This window comes from Vespa crabro, chromosome 10, assembly GCF_910589235.1.
Source record: "Vespa crabro chromosome 10, iyVesCrab1.2, whole genome shotgun sequence".
Classification (NCBI taxonomy): domain Eukaryota; kingdom Metazoa; phylum Arthropoda; class Insecta; order Hymenoptera; family Vespidae; genus Vespa; species Vespa crabro.
Window position 1 is genome coordinate 3,068,990 of NC_060964.1, and position 18,288 is coordinate 3,087,277.

General features: G+C 29.1%; 5 protein-coding genes across 7 annotated transcripts; 2 read left to right on the forward strand and 3 right to left on the reverse strand.

Moving 5' to 3' along the window:
• The first annotated feature begins 268 nt into the window (after nucleotides 1–268).
• On the forward strand, nucleotides 269–3,797 carry LOC124427231 (transcription factor 25). Of its 2 annotated transcripts, XM_046969841.1 has the most exons (9): nucleotides 269–427; nucleotides 528–768; nucleotides 866–1,224; nucleotides 1,310–1,538; nucleotides 1,611–1,864; nucleotides 1,948–2,257; nucleotides 2,315–2,608; nucleotides 2,735–2,949; nucleotides 3,040–3,797. In XM_046969841.1, the coding sequence occupies exons 2-9, from the start codon at nucleotides 637–639 to the stop codon at nucleotides 3,062–3,064; spliced, it is 1,818 nt and encodes a 605-aa protein (XP_046825797.1). In that variant the 5' UTR covers nucleotides 269–427; nucleotides 528–636; the 3' UTR covers nucleotides 3,065–3,797. The 2 variants fall into 2 exon arrangements, with proteins under 2 accessions (XP_046825797.1, XP_046825798.1); XM_046969842.1 differs by lacking the exon at nucleotides 269–427 and having other exon boundaries at nucleotides 489–768.
• Nucleotides 3,040–6,148, reverse strand: LOC124427233 (actin-related protein 3). Its single transcript, XM_046969844.1, has 6 exons — nucleotides 5,937–6,148; nucleotides 5,464–5,644; nucleotides 5,064–5,378; nucleotides 4,654–4,968; nucleotides 4,359–4,577; nucleotides 3,040–4,285 (listed from the first exon to the last, which is right to left on the reverse strand). The coding sequence occupies exons 1-6, from the start codon at nucleotides 5,978–5,980 to the stop codon at nucleotides 4,106–4,108; spliced, it is 1,254 nt and encodes a 417-aa protein (XP_046825800.1). The 5' UTR covers nucleotides 5,981–6,148; the 3' UTR covers nucleotides 3,040–4,105.
• Nucleotides 6,149–6,475: 327 nt separating this feature from the next.
• LOC124427234 (leucine-rich repeat-containing protein 59) lies at nucleotides 6,476–8,584 on the forward strand. 2 transcript variants are annotated; one of them, XM_046969846.1, is made up of 7 exons: nucleotides 6,476–6,590; nucleotides 6,671–6,868; nucleotides 6,981–7,040; nucleotides 7,119–7,241; nucleotides 7,311–7,527; nucleotides 7,622–7,840; nucleotides 7,935–8,584. In XM_046969846.1, exons 2-7 carry the CDS (start codon nucleotides 6,779–6,781, stop codon nucleotides 8,210–8,212), a joined length of 987 nt encoding a protein of 328 aa, XP_046825802.1. In that variant the 5' UTR covers nucleotides 6,476–6,590; nucleotides 6,671–6,778; the 3' UTR covers nucleotides 8,213–8,584. The 2 variants fall into 2 exon arrangements, with proteins under 2 accessions (XP_046825802.1, XP_046825803.1); XM_046969847.1 differs by having other exon boundaries at nucleotides 6,480–6,590; nucleotides 6,684–6,868.
• Nucleotides 8,122–11,642, reverse strand: LOC124427229. The gene is made up of 6 exons (XM_046969839.1): nucleotides 11,505–11,642; nucleotides 10,727–11,212; nucleotides 10,443–10,615; nucleotides 9,637–10,356; nucleotides 9,163–9,555; nucleotides 8,122–9,092 (listed from the first exon to the last, which is right to left on the reverse strand). Exons 1-6 carry the CDS (start codon nucleotides 11,539–11,541, stop codon nucleotides 8,616–8,618), a joined length of 2,286 nt encoding a protein of 761 aa, XP_046825795.1. The 5' UTR covers nucleotides 11,542–11,642; the 3' UTR covers nucleotides 8,122–8,615.
• Nucleotides 11,643–13,674: 2,032 nt separating this feature from the next.
• LOC124427525 (pyruvate dehydrogenase E1 component subunit alpha, mitochondrial-like) lies at nucleotides 13,675–16,380 on the reverse strand. Its single transcript, XM_046970538.1, has 7 exons — nucleotides 16,329–16,380; nucleotides 16,224–16,276; nucleotides 15,975–16,148; nucleotides 15,299–15,517; nucleotides 14,595–14,843; nucleotides 14,261–14,506; nucleotides 13,675–13,824 (listed from the first exon to the last, which is right to left on the reverse strand). The coding sequence occupies exons 1-7, from the start codon at nucleotides 16,378–16,380 to the stop codon at nucleotides 13,675–13,677; spliced, it is 1,143 nt and encodes a 380-aa protein (XP_046826494.1).
• Between the last annotated feature and the right edge of the window lie 1,908 nt (nucleotides 16,381–18,288).

Genomic DNA, 18,288 nt, shown 5'->3' on the forward strand with positions numbered 1-18,288 from the left:
ATTTTAATAAATTTAAATTTCATTTTAAGAAATTAAAAAAATTTTAAAGAAAAAATAGATATTATTATTATAGAAAATTATTAATAAAATTATATTTTTGATTGTTGCTTTATTATTGGTCATCTTATTTTTAATGTATTCATTTACGTGTATGTCTTATTTAACGATTCGTTGAATTTTTAGATCGACTACAAGAGAAACATTTCTTAACGCAACAAAAAGTTCTAGTATATGGGATTTTAAGAAAGTAATAAAAGTACAGTTGGTAAATTGGTATATATGTGCATGGTTGGTTCTACGACGTTTCATTGTATAGAACGTATGGAATATTAAGAAATTCTTTAATCTGTAATTTAATCAGGTTCAATTTAAACAAATCTTTTACAATTATTTTCTATCATTTATATTTACAAAATTTTTGTAACAGGTTATTGAAATTATTTATTCATCTTAAATGAAGTGTTTATTATTGATAGTTTAGAAAGAAGATAATGTTAATAAAAATTTGAATGATAATACGTTTGCAGGATCTTTAAATAAACTATGCATCGGTGATATGGTATATATTAAATTATATATATATATATATATATGTAGATAAAAAATATATTTATCGACGTTTTGATTTTACTCAATATGTCTACACGTTATATGAAAAAAGTTTTTGGTGGAGATGTAATCGTTGATGGAGATAAAGAAAATGTTAGCGATGTGGAAAATTCAGTAAATGACAACTTCAAATCAAAATCATTCAATGTGTTTGATGTGGTATATTGAATTTTATTACTTTTGATACGTTTCAATATACTTAGTGTTATCCCAAATGTATGAGCATATTTAAATTTATAGAATATTCTTCTTATAGTTAAATGATAATTCACCAAGCGAAAGTGAAACTGTGGGTGAAACACACAATGAGACAAATTCAGATATTGTTAAAGGTAAAAAAAAAAAGAAAAAGCGTAGGAAACCAGATATTGGTAAAACACAAATACGTAAACCTGAAGACGAGGAAGAAATAGATGAAATTGAAAGAACAGTAAGAGAAGTAAATCAACTACTTGGAGAACCATTACCAGGTTCTAGCAAACAGAATTCTGAAAAGCCACAATGGATTGTAGGAAAATCTAAAGAAAGTATTCTGACTGTTCAACATAAACAATTAAATCCATATAATGAACTTAAGAGAATTTTTGGAAGTAAAACTATACAAGCAGAACAAGGGTATTTTTATAAAATAACAATATATATATATATATATATTATTATATTTGACAAATTATATTAATGACTTAATAAAATATATTAGCAAACGAAGGAATAGAGGACGTATAGGTCACTTAAAGAAAACTTGGTTGGTATCTCCAAGAGAGAATTGGCCACCGATTGGAAAATCTGGATTATCAATGTCTTTGGATTCTACAATGAAATCTGTTGAAAATGTTCAATATTTTGTTTATGAGCACGATTCTTCATATAGACAGATACAATCTAAATTCTTTGAAGCTGTTGAAAGTTCCAATCCTGAAAGTCTTATAGTAAGTTATTTAAAAGATAATAAGTTTGTAGTATGCGTGTTATATTTATGTATATATATCTAATCATTTTAGAATATAATAAATACTCATTCTTATCATGTGGATACATTACTGCAATTAGCAGAATTGTGTAAGCTTAGCGAGGATTTGCCAATGGCTGTAGAATTTACAGAAAGAGCATTGTATTGTTTAGAGTGTGCATTTCATCCATTGTTTAATATGACAACAGCATGTTGCAGATTGGATTATAAGAAACAGTTAAATCGTGCATTGTTTATAACATTATTTAAACATCTTATCTTTGTTGGTGGACGTGCTTGTTACAGGTAATGTAAATAAATAAACAAGTAACATAAATACATATATAATATTAAATACAAAGAATATAATAGATTTTTTATAATTTCAGAACAAGCCTAGAATTTTGTAAATTACTGTTAGCACTTGATCCTCAACAAGATCCATTAGCAGCTGTTCTATTTATTGACTTTTATGCATTAAGAGCCAGAGAGTACGAATGGTTTGTGGATTTCTGCAATCTTTGGGATAACGCAAGGAATTTAACTCAACTTCCAAATATAGCTTATAGTTTGGCTCTTTCACATTTTTGTTTGGGCAATTATGATACTGCAGATGAATTATTACAAAATGCTCTCATAATGTTTCCAGGGGTTCTCATGCCCTTATTAGAAAAATGTAGTGTACAAACTGACTCGAAGGTAACTAAGAAGATATCTGTATAAGACAAAAGATAATTAAAAATATAAATATTCTAGGTGACTGCTCATAATTTTTTCAATAGCAAAGCTAAAACAACGACTTCTGTAGCCTTAGAGAAATTACAAAATTTGTACATAGTACGTAGTTTTCATTTATGGAAAGAAGCTGATATTTTGCCATGGTTGGAAAAATGTGTACATTTAGTCCTTGATCGGATTGATTCTCAAGATAGTTATGTTAAATATTGTGAAGTAAAGCGTGGCGAACGATATAAGGGGAATTTGCCAACAAATATTTTAAGACACATTATACTTGCAGATATAAAAGAGATTACAGTCAACATTCAAGAGGTATATTTTCATTATGAAATAATAAAAAATGTGCAAGATAGATAAGAAAAAAAATATTTTAACAAATACTGTAAATACTTATTTTTTTTTCTTTATTTATTTATTTTTTCTATATATCTATCTAAGATTCAAGAGGCAGCACCAGTGTTATTACACGATCCACTACCACCTGCTAACAGTATAGATACTTATGGACGACCTACTACAGGTCAAAGAGGAAATTTAAGTAATTGGAATCTTTTTTCCCTTTTCTTTTCTTCATTGTTTGGGGATGTAGATGCAGCTATTGCAGAAGTTGCAGACGTTGCAGAAGATCTTGCTGCCCGTGGATTCAATTTGTTGTAAGTATTATCAACAATCTATATTATTAAAATGACAACAACAAACAGTGATAATGTAATTACTAATACAATATCTATAAATGTTTACAGCGATCAAAATGACGATCGAGCGTAAGGTAACTCAAGATATTTATATAAATACATATCTGCGAGTTTGCATTACTATTGTTTTTATGATAATTTGTCATGCAGTTGTAAAAAAATATCTCTTTTAAGATTTACAATATTTGGAATATGTAGTTATCAACTGTAAAAGTATTGAACATTTATTTTACAATCAACTGATAAATTGATAAATCACAGTGAAAGTTGAACTAATCATTGAGCATAACTAAATAATTTTATTTATATATGATAGTATTTAACTGATTGGTTGTTACATCTATTGGTAACAGCCACGATCGTCATAAAAAGGTATAACAGAGTGCAATAGATTTAAATTTTGCCCGGTTCAAGAGCAATGATTGCGATTGAAGTTTTTTTAGAAAGTAAGTCTTTTTCCCAACTCTTTCACATCGTTAATCTACTTTTTAAGAATCCATTCTTTATCACATGTAGAATTCGAATCGAATCCATATTCACCTATATATTTGCAAATTTTAGTTTGTAATATTCTGTTTTTGGAAAAATTCTACATAATGAAATGAATATAAGAGGTATCAAATATGTTGTGAATTTTTCTAAGTGATAAATAAGTTATGTAATATTAACATCTAATAGAGGATATTCTATTAATCAAAATTTCTAATTTACCCAAACGCCTGTGTTCATTAGAAAAAAATTATTATTTTCCAACGCACTTATTTACAGATGTATACAATTGTTCAGTAATATAATCTTATTGTTAATTTCTAGTCGTATTATAAATTTAATCATTTCCTAGAATTTTATTAAATGCAAATTTTGTTTGCTTATCTTAATGCGCTCAATCGGCACGAGGATGTATGCATTTATGTGCGTTCTCTAAATGCACTGGGCATTTTTAGTTATTAATTGCACCATTAAAAAACCCACTTCTTTTCTTCAATGGAAAACTTTGAAGGCTGATAGTGGGAACAGAAAAGGAATAGATGGTTCAAATAATATTGTCAAATTTAAGTATGACAATTGATGTTCATCATTGTTCCACAAGACCTAATTTCATGAACTCCTTATTTTATACCATACTGTGGAATACTGGATTATAACGACAAATTCCAGGTCCATTTTCCTGGTAATCTTTTTTGGTATGACATACTGTATAAAATTCTGGGTCACTAGCTAAGAGTGCACCTCCGTACCATACTGCACAACGTTGCTTATGATGTGATATTACATGCACGTCTATAGGTTTCGGCTGAAAAAAATTACACACATATATATATATATATATATTGAGATCATAATTTATTATTTTTTAACAGACTTACCGTGATATGGCTACCACTTAATGTTTCACTAAGTTTTAAACGAGCATCAACAATCCTTTTAATGTCACGTTGCAATCTTCTTCCAAAATCTTTAAACATCGTAGAACCTCCTGATAAAACAATGTTACTATATAATGGTCTTCTGACATCTATTGGACAGTTTTGTATGACATCATCAACTATTTCGCTAAGTGGTGTTGTAAAATCAGGATTGGAAAACTAAAAATTATTATATAATTAAAAGATGATAAAATTTTGTAGTCTCATATTTAAACAATCTTTGTATGCTTTATACCTCAGGATGGAAAAATATCTCTGGTCCTAAAAATCTTTCATACCCAACATCTACAATGAAAGGCTGTTTCGTGATACTATTGATACCTTCATACTTTTTTATTTTGGTAGGATCGCTGTCATATTTTGCAAATTCTTTAGAAATATCAGGACAAATATAACAATATTTTTCTTTTATAGCTTTAGCTGTTTCTAATGATTGTTCAGGTGGTATTCCAATTTCACGTTCTCGTAAAAGACTTTGTATAAAATATGTTATATCACGACCGGCAATAGGTATATGCTTTATACAACTACCTATGACAAAGCCTTCTGCCTAAAGAAATAATATATTATATTTACTATATATGTATATATTCATTTATATACAAAAATAAATTTTCAAAATTATTCAGATAGGAATATACTTACTACTGGTATCACATGTGTTACTCCATCTCCACTATCAACGACGACACCTGTCAATGTTCTATCTTCAACATTTTTAGATGTCCAAGAAGCTGCTAAAGCCAATACTGCTTGCACAGCAATATATAATCCTGGTACATTAAAAGATTCGAACATAATTTCTGCCGTATATTCTCTATTTTCTGGTGTATTAAGGGGTGGTTCGGTAAGCAAGAAATAATGATCTTCAGGTTCTGCCCTCAAATATTTGAATATGCATTGCTGAAGAAATTTTTCCATTAAATCCCAATCTTCGACCAATCCATGTCTAACTGGATACTAGATATGTAGAAGACAAAGGAAAAAAGAAAATTATTTATAGTAAATAATAATCTTTATTTCGTATCTATCATTCCATACAAACCTTAATAGAATAACCAGTTGCTTCAAATGCCTCATCTCCAATGTAGGTATCTAAATCTTCTACTCCTTTGGTAATTCTTCTAGCATTATTATCGCCAACTTTGGCTGTTTCTTTAATGGCTATTGCAGATGGTATAGTAAGTTGTGGTTCTTTATTTCCTGCGAAGCCTAATTTTGTGTATCTATAAAAATATATTAGATGACAGTTTTTTCATTTGATCCTAATCCATAAAATAGTAAATAATAATGAAATAATTTAAATTTTTTGAATGACTTCTTATGAAAAAAGAGAGGAAAAAATAAGCAAAGGAAAATATTTTCTTATGAAAAAATAAAAGTATATATTTAATAGTAAATTTAAAAAGATAAGAAAAATCATTTTAAAATTATTTCCCTTTTCATATTTTAACTACTATTATGTTATCGTAGTTAAAAGAAGCTGCATAATTTTCTTTGAAATATAGATATATTTACCCTGTACCAACGTCGATAACACATGCAGGAAGACGTCCGATCATCTTGATTTCGTATTTTAAACGGCTCGCACTGACGAAGTACTCCTCGACAGTGGGCTACAATTGTAACCGCAAAAACCACACCTCGCTCTCGATCTCACGACTCACGATAAAAGCACGGACTTGCACAGGCATGCGCTTATTCAGATTTCTGACAGTAGCATCGCCATCTTAAACATAGTTCATTCGACGAATATTCTTGCGTTACATAAGAACTATACTTTATAATATATTTAATTGATTAATTAAAAATGTTTATTATGATTAATTACGATAAATCATAAATCACGATATGCTAAATATTTTATATAATTTCTATTTGAAAAAATCAATCTGAACATATTAATATATGTAATTATAATTGAATATTGAATAATTTGTTTATTTTATTTTTATTATATAAATAAAACTTACTTCTGTGTTTGGATTAATCGATTTAAAATAAGTTTCATGCGAATAAAATATGATAATTATACTTGTATTGACTCAATAATAATTTTATAATAGATGATGTTGGTATTCCTGGTATAATCTTTTTTTGCGTTATATGTTGACACGTTGATGTTCCGGCTGGATACAGATGGTTTAAAAAGTGAATAATTATAACTAGCCGGTAATTCTGATATAAATATGAAAGTATAATAGGTGTTGAAAATGTAGAAAGTAAATTGAAGATATTCAAAGATATTTTAGTTTTTTTTTTTAGATACAGAATATCTTTAAGCGAAAGTAAACGAATTTTAAAAAGAAAACCATTGAATTTATAGCAATTGACAAGAATTAAATATACATATTTTCATAATGAAGCTAAAAAATATAGGAAATAGATTAAAGGATGAAAATTTAGATCTTAGTTTATGTGACCTGGATGAAGTGCCTGTGGAAGAAATTGTAAGTGAAATATTCCATGTAATTTTTATAAAGAATTTTTTCTTGATATGATTACCATATTTAATATATAATGTAATTAATTAAGAATATTATTGTTTAATTTATGTTGCAGGCAACTGTTAGAAAACTGACATATTTAGACTTATCTAATAATTTCTTAGTTACATTACCTGTAAGTCTTTTACTAAGCATTAAACGATATTTCTATAATATAAAAATGATTATAATTTCAAAAACAACTTTTTTTCAGAATAATTTTGTCATACTTAAACAAATATTGAAGTTAGATCTAAGTAAAAATATGTTAACGGAAATTCCTGAGAACTTTGGTGAAATGACGCAATTAAAATATTTGGATCTGTATGCTAATCAGGTATTATAAAATTTGTTTTGCATATATAAATAAAAAATAACTGCAAGTTATTGTAGACCATTGTTACAGATAAGCCGTTTACCTTTGAGCCTCAGCGAATTGAAGAATTTAAAATGGCTGGATCTAAAAGAAAATCCATTAACACCTTCTGTTGCAAGTATTGCTGGCCCATGTAATAACGCAGAAGAGTGTAAAAATTGTGCTCGTAATGTTGTGGAATATTTAAATAATGTCAAACGTTCCGTAGAAGAGGAAAAGTTACGTAGACTTAATGCTAAGTTAAATAGTAAGCTTTTTTTTGTCTTAATATTTTATAAATTATCTATTTATTAATGTTATATTTTTTAATGTTATTATTTCATTATTTTGTTGTCTTATAGAGATGTCAGTAGTTGCCAATAAAGATAATGATAATGATACAACAAAAAAAGAATCAAAAAAGAAAAAAAAGAAGAAACACACGGACAAAGAGGTTGAAAAGAATTTGAATAAGAACAAATCAGAAGTGGAATGTAAAGTGTCTGAAAATATAGAGGATAAGATGGATAGTTCAAAAGAAACATTTAATGAGCAAAACCAAAAGCATTGCATTTCTGCTGGCAAGTATTTCCAATATTCTACAATAATTTACATTAATACATTATTTTAATCATATTCATCTATTTACTTTAATGTCTTATCATTTATATTTAGCACTATGTAGGATACTTACTTCACTATTCCTATGGACAGTCATATTTGGCATTGTCTTTGGCTCTTTGATAATAATCCTTCCTCTATATAATAAAGAACTATCATATACAATTATGGATTATATAGAAAAGCACACAGGTATATTTCTGAAAACTTATCAAAGGTATGGCACAGAATTATTACAAAATAAAAGCCAGATTTTAATGAAATGGATGAATCATGCTTGCAAGACTATAAATGATATTTACAATGGTTACAATTTAACAGATATTATCTAATATTATCTATAACAATATATATTGTAGCCTTTGTTTGTAATATCATTAACCTGTGCGTGACATCAGATATAACTCAGACAGGATGTATTTTATTATACATTATTTTTCTTAAATTTATTTTAGCTCATGATTCACCACTTACCAGTAGAATGGCACATAACACTTTTGATATATTACATTTTAACTATTATATGATTTATTTTTATAAAATAATGCACATTCAGTGTTATTGTAATTTTTTTTCTTTTTTCATATTATATCAAATCATAGGTATTTTTACTGTTGTAAGTATAATATCTACATGGTATATATGGATTATTTTTTAGAGATGTACGAACAGGGAAAGAAATAAAATTTCGTATATAATATTAACATATTATAGTCTGTTCCAATCATTTACATCTCAGGACGATGTATTTAATCCATAAGTTTTGTTCATGGATGTCGTTGGTACTGCCCTTGGAGATACTTTACCAAATGAATTCTCCATTTTATTAATTAATTTCTGAAACGTATTCTTCCGAGAAAAATTTTGTTGTTCTTCATAACAATCAAGATCTGTAATCTCGTTAGATACTCTCTTATTTGTTACAGAACCGATGGAATCACTTGATCTATGCTTTCTGCTAGTTACAAATCTATTCCATGACCTTTTATCTGGACTAATAGATGTTCTCGAAAGATCTTGATCCTTGTTCTCCTCTGATATTTCTTTCTGACGTGCCGTGAAATTTGCTAAAATAGCTACGTCGTCATAAATTTGTTCTTCCGTTTGAGATGATTCAACTTGTTGCCACGTATTGTTTCTCGGTAACTTATAATGTTCACAGTCGTTCGATATCCTTTTCTCAAGCTTTTGAATATCAGATTGCATTTGTTGCTGTTGGAACGAATGCATAATTTTTAATATAAATGTAAGTATAGAGATAATTCTATCGTCATATACTTACATTTTTTTTCTCATGACATCCGTTAACATCATCATAAAATTCTTCTTGAACAGGCAAGATTATTGTTGGTGGCTTATATGCAGGTCTCGGTGGCTTATATACAGGTCTCGGTGCTGGCGGACAAGTATATTCGGGCATTTCATTGGACGTGGACGTTTCTTTAATAATCAAATCAGAGACATCGTCGTACGTAGTCATTTCCTTTTCCTGAATAATTTGCGAAGGCGGCGTCAATGTTTCTCGTTGAGCGACTATTATCTTCTCTTTTTTTTGTGGCGATTCTTTCTTATTTCTCATTCTATCCAAAAATGATTTTTTATTCGGTGTTTTCTTTTGTACTTCTTCATTTTTATCCTTCGCCTTATTATCAGGCGATGAAGCATTTATCAGGGTCTATATAAGTAGAGAAAAGGAAAAAATTGAAAATATATTTTAAATTTTACATATCGAGTGAATTACAAATTTTAATCTTACCTCAACGTCATCATATGATACCAATGAGGTTGGTGTCTGTGATTCATTAAAGTTGATGACATTTTCTTGAAGAGATTCACAATTCTTTTTTTCTTTTATAACAGAGGAGCTGCTTATATCGTCGTAAGTTTCATCAAAACGTATCATTTCATTTTCCATTGTATTAGATACATTCTCCTCTTTCAATTTAGATTTCGTATGTTTACGATTTTTTCCTAGAATCGTTTGGACGTCATCGTAAGCAGCAGTAATTTTCTTCGATTTTTCAACAATTGTCGTCTCCTTTTGATTCTTCGACACTAAGTTCTGATAACACGTACCATCACCGAGATCTTCTATTTTGTGATAAATATCATCTTCGTCGTCCATCATCTCATACGACGAGATTATATTACTCGGAGGTAACGATGGAAGTTTTCGTGATATACGAATTGGTAACGGAGGAGGACTCGTATTCTCACTCGTTTGAACTTTGCTTTCATGATCAGGTTCAATGGTCTTATTCTCGTTAATGTTCAAGAAGGTCGTTTGTAATTTCGTTGAATCTACGAGACGATCTTTTGCAATAATCTCGTCCGTTTCATTAACTATTCCAGAGGAAGATACCAAAGATACATCTTCTTTTGTATTAAGTCCAAGATCAAGTTTGATCTCGTTAGAACCAACCTGACAAACCATGGCAACCCATTGTTCCATATCTTTTGGCGTTCTTGCGATAAACTATTAATAAGGATATATCATAGATGAATGAAGGAAGAAGTAGGAAAAAGAACAAAAAGAAATAAAGATAATTCAATCTCTCTTACTTGTAATGTTTTATTACCAGGTTTGAAAATTTCAAATGCTGCCTCGCTTCTTTTTTGATCACGTGGAACAATATTAGGCGCTGGTCGACCAGAATAACCGCGAATTCCTTGAATACTGTAAGGCTTATTACTTCGTTCGTTTCCGTAGATCAACAAATGACTTCCTACCAATGCTGAGAGAGAACACGTCAAGAATTTCATTTAAATATGGCTAAACGCAGAAAGAGAGGATACAATTATTTATATTTGTAGATATTGATATATTTGTATATATATATACTTGCCGACCCAATTGATTCGATATTGTTCAAAAACAAATAATTTTTTGCCTTCCTTGCGAAATAATGGTCCACATTTTAAAGATTTGCTTTTTGCCTGTGCACCAGATAAATTGGAATAAATATTAATGAGCGCGTTCTCTTGATATTCTCCAAGTTCTTTCTTTTTATCATCCTCGGTCATCAATCGGAATGTTTCGTAATAATCATAATGTATTTGGGATATAGGACGGTTTTGACTTTGAGATATCGTTTCTTCCATACCGACATACTCTTGCACGTCGGATACATTTGTTTCTCCAATATTCAAGGGTAACAAACCTTTTGAGCTAGCATTCATATGGAGATAATGTTCGGTTGACGATGCTGTACTTTCGGTTCCCGTAAAAACACTCAAGGCGTTTTTAGATCGTAACAATAAATTCTCTCGTATGGTCTCCATTGTACCCGATAAATTTGCTTCTCGAAGAAATTCGAGAAATTGTACGATCTCTGCGAATTATGATAATGATCAAAAATTAAAAAAATAAAAAAATAATTTCAGTCAATCAATAAGACTAATAAAATAAATAATTTTTTTAGTCGACCTAAGTGAAATCAATAAAAATAATATAATTAAATAGAATAAAAAATTCTTTTAGCCGAGTAAGAACAAAAAAAAAAGAACATTTTTTAGTCGACTAATGAAATTAAAAAGATGAAGATAAACACGAAATTCCTTTAATTGACTGAAGAAATTAGACTGAAGAAAATAAAGAAGTCTTTTAGTTTAATTAACACGTACCATGAAGTATAACAGTGAGTTCTGCGTCAAGGCCCATTTTTCTTTCACGCGTTGTCTACTCGTGGAACGTAAAGTATTGTTATTGTTTCCACTTTTTAACGACGTTGATTTTTGTCCAAACGATTACACATCGAGATTCTATTCGATGAATATAATCATTACGTCTATAAGCATCGTCTTGGATCAAACAATTGAGTATACACTAATATAGTGTAGTCTATTGTTTTTAACACTTAAAAAAAAAAATAGAAAGTAACGAATTTCATGAAAACTCAAAATAAAAAAAAGAAAAGAAAATAATCTACGGATAAACGAATTTTACAAACAATATTACTATTGTCTTTGTTATATTTGATTCGTACATTTAATTCGACAGGAAGAAGGTATCTCTGGATAAGACTTATCAAAATATTTACATATGGACTTATCAAATATTATAAAAGAAATATTCTCTTCAATAAGTTTATATCTTTTATTTTATTTTGTTCTGCCCCCCCCCTTTTTTTATACTTAATTTCCTCGTATGAAAAGTTAAATGAAATTTAATTAAACGAGACAAATTTTTCAATCAAATTTTCGTAAATCATTTCTATCCACATATATTATGATAAAATATTCCTTATCATTTCTTTTTATGTATTTTTGTTTATTTTAATTAATTTCTAAGTGTAAAAAGTCGAAAAAAAATTCACGATAGGAAATAAGAAATTTAAATGAAACCAATTTCAATTTTGATTCGTATATATTAAAATCATAAAAAGAAAGAGAAGGACAGAGAGGGAGAGAGAGAGAGAGAGAGAGAGAGAGAGAGAGAGAGAGAGAAAAACTGACAGACAGACAGACAGACAGACAGATAGACAGAGGATAGATAGAAAGATCGCATCCTTTTTTTATTGTTTCAACGAAAACACGATGTCTAACGAACGACGATGGAACATTTCCATGTAATAATTCGATGACTTGCTTAAAACTTAAACATACGTATTTTACCGGTCAAGGATCATTCACTATGTAACGATATAATAATAATAATTTATATATTTCTCTTACTAAGTTATTCACTTTGCACGATGTTTAATTAACTTTGTCATAATTCTTTCGGAGTCACTATGCATTTACGAAGAATAAAATATTTAATATTTCATATTATTGTCATAATATCATAAGAGAATATTATTTTTATCAAACTCGTCACGATTAATGTCATTCTCGATGATGGATAAATTGAATTTATCTGATATCACTGGTGAATACGTTTGATACGTTCTCGAACACAACTAATATTGATACTTGTCACGAATACTCATTTTCAATCGTTACTACCTCTCACTTCGAATGGAAAGAAACTCACTTTGCGTGTCTCCTTTCGGCTTACATTTACGTAGAACTAACATATACATATATCGTTGAAATTCGATGGGCGATGTCTACAAATGCGGGAGCTTAGACTCCCGCAAAGACTCTCTCTCTCTCTCTCTCTCTTTCCCTCTCTCTTTCTATTTCTCTCTCTCTCTCTCTTTCTTTCTCTCTCTCTCTCTCTCTCTCTCTCTCTCTCTCTCTCTTTCTGCTATTTTACACGCCTTAACTTCTGATCCTCCTGTACAGTTCTCTTTAACGAGCTGACTCAGAACCTCGGCGCGCTTCTTCCTTTTGTCCCTCCACACTCTATGCCGCAATCATTTTCAACGACTGCAACGACTGACGAGAACGAAGATGACAATGTCGTTGCCACTGCCTCCGAGCTTCCTAACTTCAACTAACTTACAACGAGAGAGAGCGAGAGAGAGAGAGAGAGAGAGAGAGAGAGAGAGAGAGAGAGAAGCGTTAATTGATTTCAATTCTGATTAATTGCCGGAGTAAAAAGATGATATTTGTCTTAATCTTTTGAAATGAAACATCGTTTCCTTTCTCTTTTTTCTTCCTTTCTTTCTTTCTTTTTTTTTATTTCTTACATTTGTTAAATCTAAGATTTAAAAAAGATATATATATATATATATATATATTTATTTAATTCATAATGCAAGTCTTTTTTTACATATTGTATATAAATAAATAAATAAATAAATAAATAAAATACGGTATATATATTACGGTGTATATATATTAAAAGTAAACGCGTAAAAAGAGACGAGATATGATCCAAATAATTCATTTAGGGAAAAATTTTTTTTCAATGGGTTTCCCAGGGTGCTTTACCCCTTAATTTTTCCAATGTTTTAGAATACACTTCCTTTCCAATTTCAGTCAATTCTGGCCATGGATCGGCTTTTGCTAATTCCGCCTCGGCGTCAACTTCCTTATGCATTTCTTTTCGTATTTCCTAATATGATAAGAATTTAAAATCAAATTATAAATGTCAATATTATTATATATCATTAATGTATATATACAATAAAGAGCAAAAGTTTCGGAATAGTCAATTACCTCAGAAAATATTGATATATTATTAGATTTCAATTACAATAATATGTAATAAAAAATATGAATTTCCATTTAAGATTTTTATATGGATCTTAATCGTGATTTTCAAAGTCATTGCGAGATCAAATATTTATAATCAGTTAATTAATTCTTTTTTTAATACCTTACTCTTCTCGTGCGAGATATATTTTGATATATTTTTCCAATATATTAATATTTTCTGAGATAATTGCACGTTTCCAAACTTTTACTTCTCACTATATATATGTATATATACACAATGATTATTTATTATTTATTTATTTATTTATATATTTATGTATATATATATATACATCAACTTCATTTTGAGTTTTTAGTCCATTATCAACGACAAGTTTTGTGAAAAGCAAGATAGGATCTTGTTCACTTTGTACGGTTTTAATTTCATCTCTGGTACGATATCCAACACCAGGATCACTCATGCTATGTCCATAATAACGATAAGTTGTTACTTCTAAAATGATTGGACCATTATGAATTGCATAATCTCTGGCAAATATTATAGCTTCTCGAACGTTAATCACTTTCATTCCGTCGACCTAGAAAATTATTTACTATTAACAGTGATTTCAACTTTTCATGATTTCAAAGTAATAATTTGTAAAAGATTAATGGGATTAAAATTACCTTTATACCAGGTATTAAATCACCTCGAGTGTAAAACTTTGTGTTAGCTGAATGACGATGAAGCTGTGTACCCATGGCATATTGATTATTCTCACAGATAAATATGGCCGGGAGATTCCATAATTTGGCCATATTCCATGCCTCGTATATCTGACCTTGAGAGGCTGCACCGTCACCGTATAATGAAATGGATACTCCGTCAATGCCGTTATATTTATGGGCAAATGCGAGACCTGTGCCTATCGGTATCTTTTACATATAAAATATTTTTGTTAAGATTTTTTTTTTTTTTTTTTTTTTTTTTTTAAGTTAACTTGTAATTAGTGGCTGTATAGTCTAATAACTAATCGAAAGAAGAAATAAGCGAAATGAAAGAGTAAGAAAGATCGTATCGACTTAAATTTTTTCTTCTAATATAAAACGTGATTTATGTGAACATTTTGGAGAATAAAGAGAAAAAAGATTTATTTTTATTAACAACGAAATTTATCCAAGATTACACAAATATAGATATTATGACGGAATATAATGTTTCTTAAATAAAATAATTGCAAAAAAATTACAAAATAAAATATTTCAAATTGAGGCAAACGAAAATTACATTAAAAAAACAAAAATATTACTCAATAATAAATATGTTATTAAATAATAATGTTCTTTAATCAATAGTAATAAAATAAAATCTTTTCTATTAGCCTATTCACCTGTCCACCGACGATTCCTTCACCTCCATAAAATTTTGGTGCGTACATATGCATAGATCCACCTTTGCCTTTGGAAATACCAGTTTTTCGTCCCATTAATTCTGCCATAATTGTACGAGCAGATCCACCGAAAAGCAGAGCGAAAGCATGACAGCGATAGGCTGTTATTAGACTATCATTGTCCTTTAATGCCATTTTGCACCCTATTGCAACAGCTTCCTATCAATATTCAACGATGATTATTACATGTATTACTATATTGAACCATATAACGTCATATCACGTTCATCTACTTACTTAGTAATATTAAATCCCTATAATACCATGTAATGACACGAACTTTATTATTTAATATTCGAAGTTTTTCATGTTTTTTTAAGTATAAGTTATATTTAGTATAGTATAACTAAGTAAATTTATTGAACAATATAAATAATAATGTATAGTATGTAAAAGAACATTTGTTTAAAAAACCAATAGGATCTTGGAGATATTTGGATATATTTTATAAAATGAGATACCCAGAAAGAGAGTATAGTATCATAATATATAGTACTGTTATATTTAATAATATGTAATAATCCCTTTTGTTCTCTCTTCGAAAAATGGTTCACAGAATGAAACAAGGGAACAAAAAATTTTAATAAAAAAAATGGTTCAATTGTTTTGAGCTCACTTGGCCAGCGTATAAATGACAGAATCCATTGATCAGTCGCAACCTGTACAACTCAGCTATTTTATTTTCCATTCTTCGTATATAGTGCATCGTTTTCAAAATATAAGTGGCATCCTCATCATTGAATGTTGCCTTTTGCGGTGGTCCTTTTTCTAATTTATAGAGATCATAACTCTATAAATAAGCAAAAGAACTCTGTTAATCGAATAGGACAGCTTTGTCGATGGTACGTGCAGTAACGTTATCAACCCAAATAACAATGTCGAGATCTCGAGTAACTCCAATGACCCATTGTGTCAACTCTTAAGATTAAATTATGATTGAATTTAAGATTCGTCAATGACGTAAGCATACCATTTCTACAGTTGCTTCTTTTGCCATACCACAATTGAGCGATAAGAACCATGACTTGATCATAAGTAAACGTATATGTTTTAGAGGATCAAATAACCGGAGATACATATTTCTCTCTTAAACAGATTTCTTATACTTCAAAAATATATCTCCATTAGCAAATAAATATTTGTTATATGCATAGATCAACAATAATTGATCATCCAATTATGAGTATTTATACCATGAAAAAGTTATTTACTAAAGTTAGGATTTATCCTCGTTGATTCGTAAAGGATGATAGAGGATCATTTTTTCTCTTTTCGGTTTTTTATATTTAAAAAACAGTACTAATAATAATGAGAAGTAATGTGCAAATAATATTCCATATATATGTGGATATTTTTTTTTCGATATATCGAAGGAAATCGATTTTAAAAAGAAATCAGCCATATACTATACTCGAAATACATATATGATAAAATAATACACGATGATACTGTTCCTTTTAAAATATTTATCTTTCTTCTTCAAATGCCTGACAATATGTCTTAATTTCAATTTACGATATACAATAAGTAAAATTTCAATTTACAATAAGTAAATAATTGCGAACGGTGTAGCTTAGTTCACACAAATTAAATAAGATGTTCCGCGATAAAATACGTCGCTTAGATCGATCTTTTCACATAAAAGTGAAGTATTAATGAGAAATTAATTATTCGATATAGCATGTAATCAAAACGTGTAAATGTAGACATCTGTATAATTATCGACATCCCTTGTGACTGTTATTGATTCCAAGAGAATCATAAATGACGAGACTATTATTGAACTAACTATGAGTAGTTCAGACAAGCAAAGGGGATCTCCCTATTTTATTGTATTCTCGACATCCTATGAACGTGATGGATTTCTTTGATGGTCGTCACTACCCGATCAATAAAGGCATGCTATCATTATTGGGCCAATGACCTTATCAATCGATTAAAACAAAATACATCGGTTTGATAATTTTATTCTTCTTAGCTGGAACACAAATTATAGCTAAGGTGCAGAATTTTCTTTGTATATTATTCGAATAGAAAATCTCACGAAATAGATTAAAATCATTGCTTCTTTTACCATACAAAAATGTAGAGCGCTATATTTAATAAGCAATACAATTAAATGAATTTTTTTTTATTCTCTTCAATTCTTGACCGCAGATATGCGCGACTGTTGCTTCGTTTAACGAAATAGACGTAGTGTTAAATGATATGTCCCCATTGATTACCGATTCAGTTGCAACAATACAATTAATAAACACTGCGATGAAAACGGAAAAGGTATTGAACTATTATATGGTATTGCTTATAGAGTAAAATTAATTTCAGTAAAATATATTAGATATGTTAGCATTATTGTCGATTTATTTCAATTTAAAAAGGAAAGGCAGACATAACTTATGTTATTATACGATTGAAGTTAATACAAAAGGAAAAATTGTTAACCACAGATGAGAGAACTTCTAAATCTTGTGCAAATAGATTATGCTTTATTCACTACAGATGGAGAAATGAAAATCATACTCGAGTATGTCGAAGATGGAAGAAAATTTATTATTGCGTATAGAGGTAATTAATTCAGTTGACAATGATTATAACAAATTTTTTATACGTAATTATTATACGTAGTAGTTTTTCTTGTGTAAAATCAATTGTTTTGGGTAATATGATCGAAACAAGTGAATGAACATTTATACATCACGTTGAATATTTTGTAGATCGTCGAAGATATTATTATCTTATTATTTTAAATTTTTATGCGGTTACTTTTATCTTTGGTTTTACTATCGCTATTATGGATACAATGATTGTGATCTCCGTGCAACATGCTTGTCGATTGTTTACAACATTAGGGTAACATTCGATATAAAATCTGTGTAATAATAAGATTATTTTCCTGTTTGTCTTTTTTTTCCGTTCGAACTTTGTGAGAT

Excerpts from the sequence above, each read along its gene's own strand:
- LOC124427229 (XM_046969839.1), bottom strand. The coding sequence starts at position 11,541 with ATGGGCCTTGACGCAGAACTCACTGTTATACTTCATG. Across the intron at positions 9,556-9,636 it reads TATCATATGATGACGTTGAG|ACCCTGATAAATGCTTCATC; the intron begins GTAAGATTAAAA and ends CTACTTATATAG. Across the intron at positions 9,093-9,162 it reads GATGTCATGAGAAAAAAAAT|CAACAAATGCAATCTGATAT; the intron begins GTAAGTATATGA and ends TCGTTCCAACAG.
- LOC124427231 (XM_046969841.1), top strand. The coding sequence starts at position 637 with ATGTCTACACGTTATATGAAAAAAGTTTTTGGTGGAGATGTAATCGTT. Across the intron at positions 1,539-1,610 it reads CCAATCCTGAAAGTCTTATA|AATATAATAAATACTCATTC; the intron begins GTAAGTTATTTA and ends TAATCATTTTAG. Across the intron at positions 2,609-2,734 it reads TTACAGTCAACATTCAAGAG|ATTCAAGAGGCAGCACCAGT; the intron begins GTATATTTTCAT and ends TATCTATCTAAG.
- LOC124427233 (XM_046969844.1), bottom strand. The coding sequence starts at position 5,980 with ATGATCGGACGTCTTCCTGCATGTGTTATCGACGTTGGTACAGG. Across the intron at positions 5,645-5,936 it reads GTTATCGACGTTGGTACAGG|ATACACAAAATTAGGCTTCG; the intron begins GTAAATATATCT and ends ATATTTTTATAG. Across the intron at positions 4,578-4,653 it reads AGATATTTTTCCATCCTGAG|TTTTCCAATCCTGATTTTAC; the intron begins GTATAAAGCATA and ends AATAATTTTTAG.
- LOC124427525 (XM_046970538.1), bottom strand. The coding sequence starts at position 16,380 with ATGGTTCTTATCGCTCAATTGTGGTATGGCAAAAGAAGCAACTGTAGA. Across the intron at positions 16,277-16,328 it reads AAGAAGCAACTGTAGAAATG|AGTTGACACAATGGGTCATT; the intron begins GTATGCTTACGT and ends TTTAATCTTAAG. Across the intron at positions 13,825-14,260 it reads AAACTCAAAATGAAGTTGAT|GAAATACGAAAAGAAATGCA; the intron begins GTATATATATAT and ends TTATCATATTAG.
- LOC124427234 (XM_046969846.1), top strand. The coding sequence starts at position 6,779 with ATGAAGCTAAAAAATATAGGAAATAGATTAAAGGATGAAAATTTAGAT. Across the intron at positions 6,869-6,980 it reads AAGTGCCTGTGGAAGAAATT|GCAACTGTTAGAAAACTGAC; the intron begins GTAAGTGAAATA and ends TTTATGTTGCAG. Across the intron at positions 7,242-7,310 it reads TGGATCTGTATGCTAATCAG|ATAAGCCGTTTACCTTTGAG; the intron begins GTATTATAAAAT and ends CCATTGTTACAG.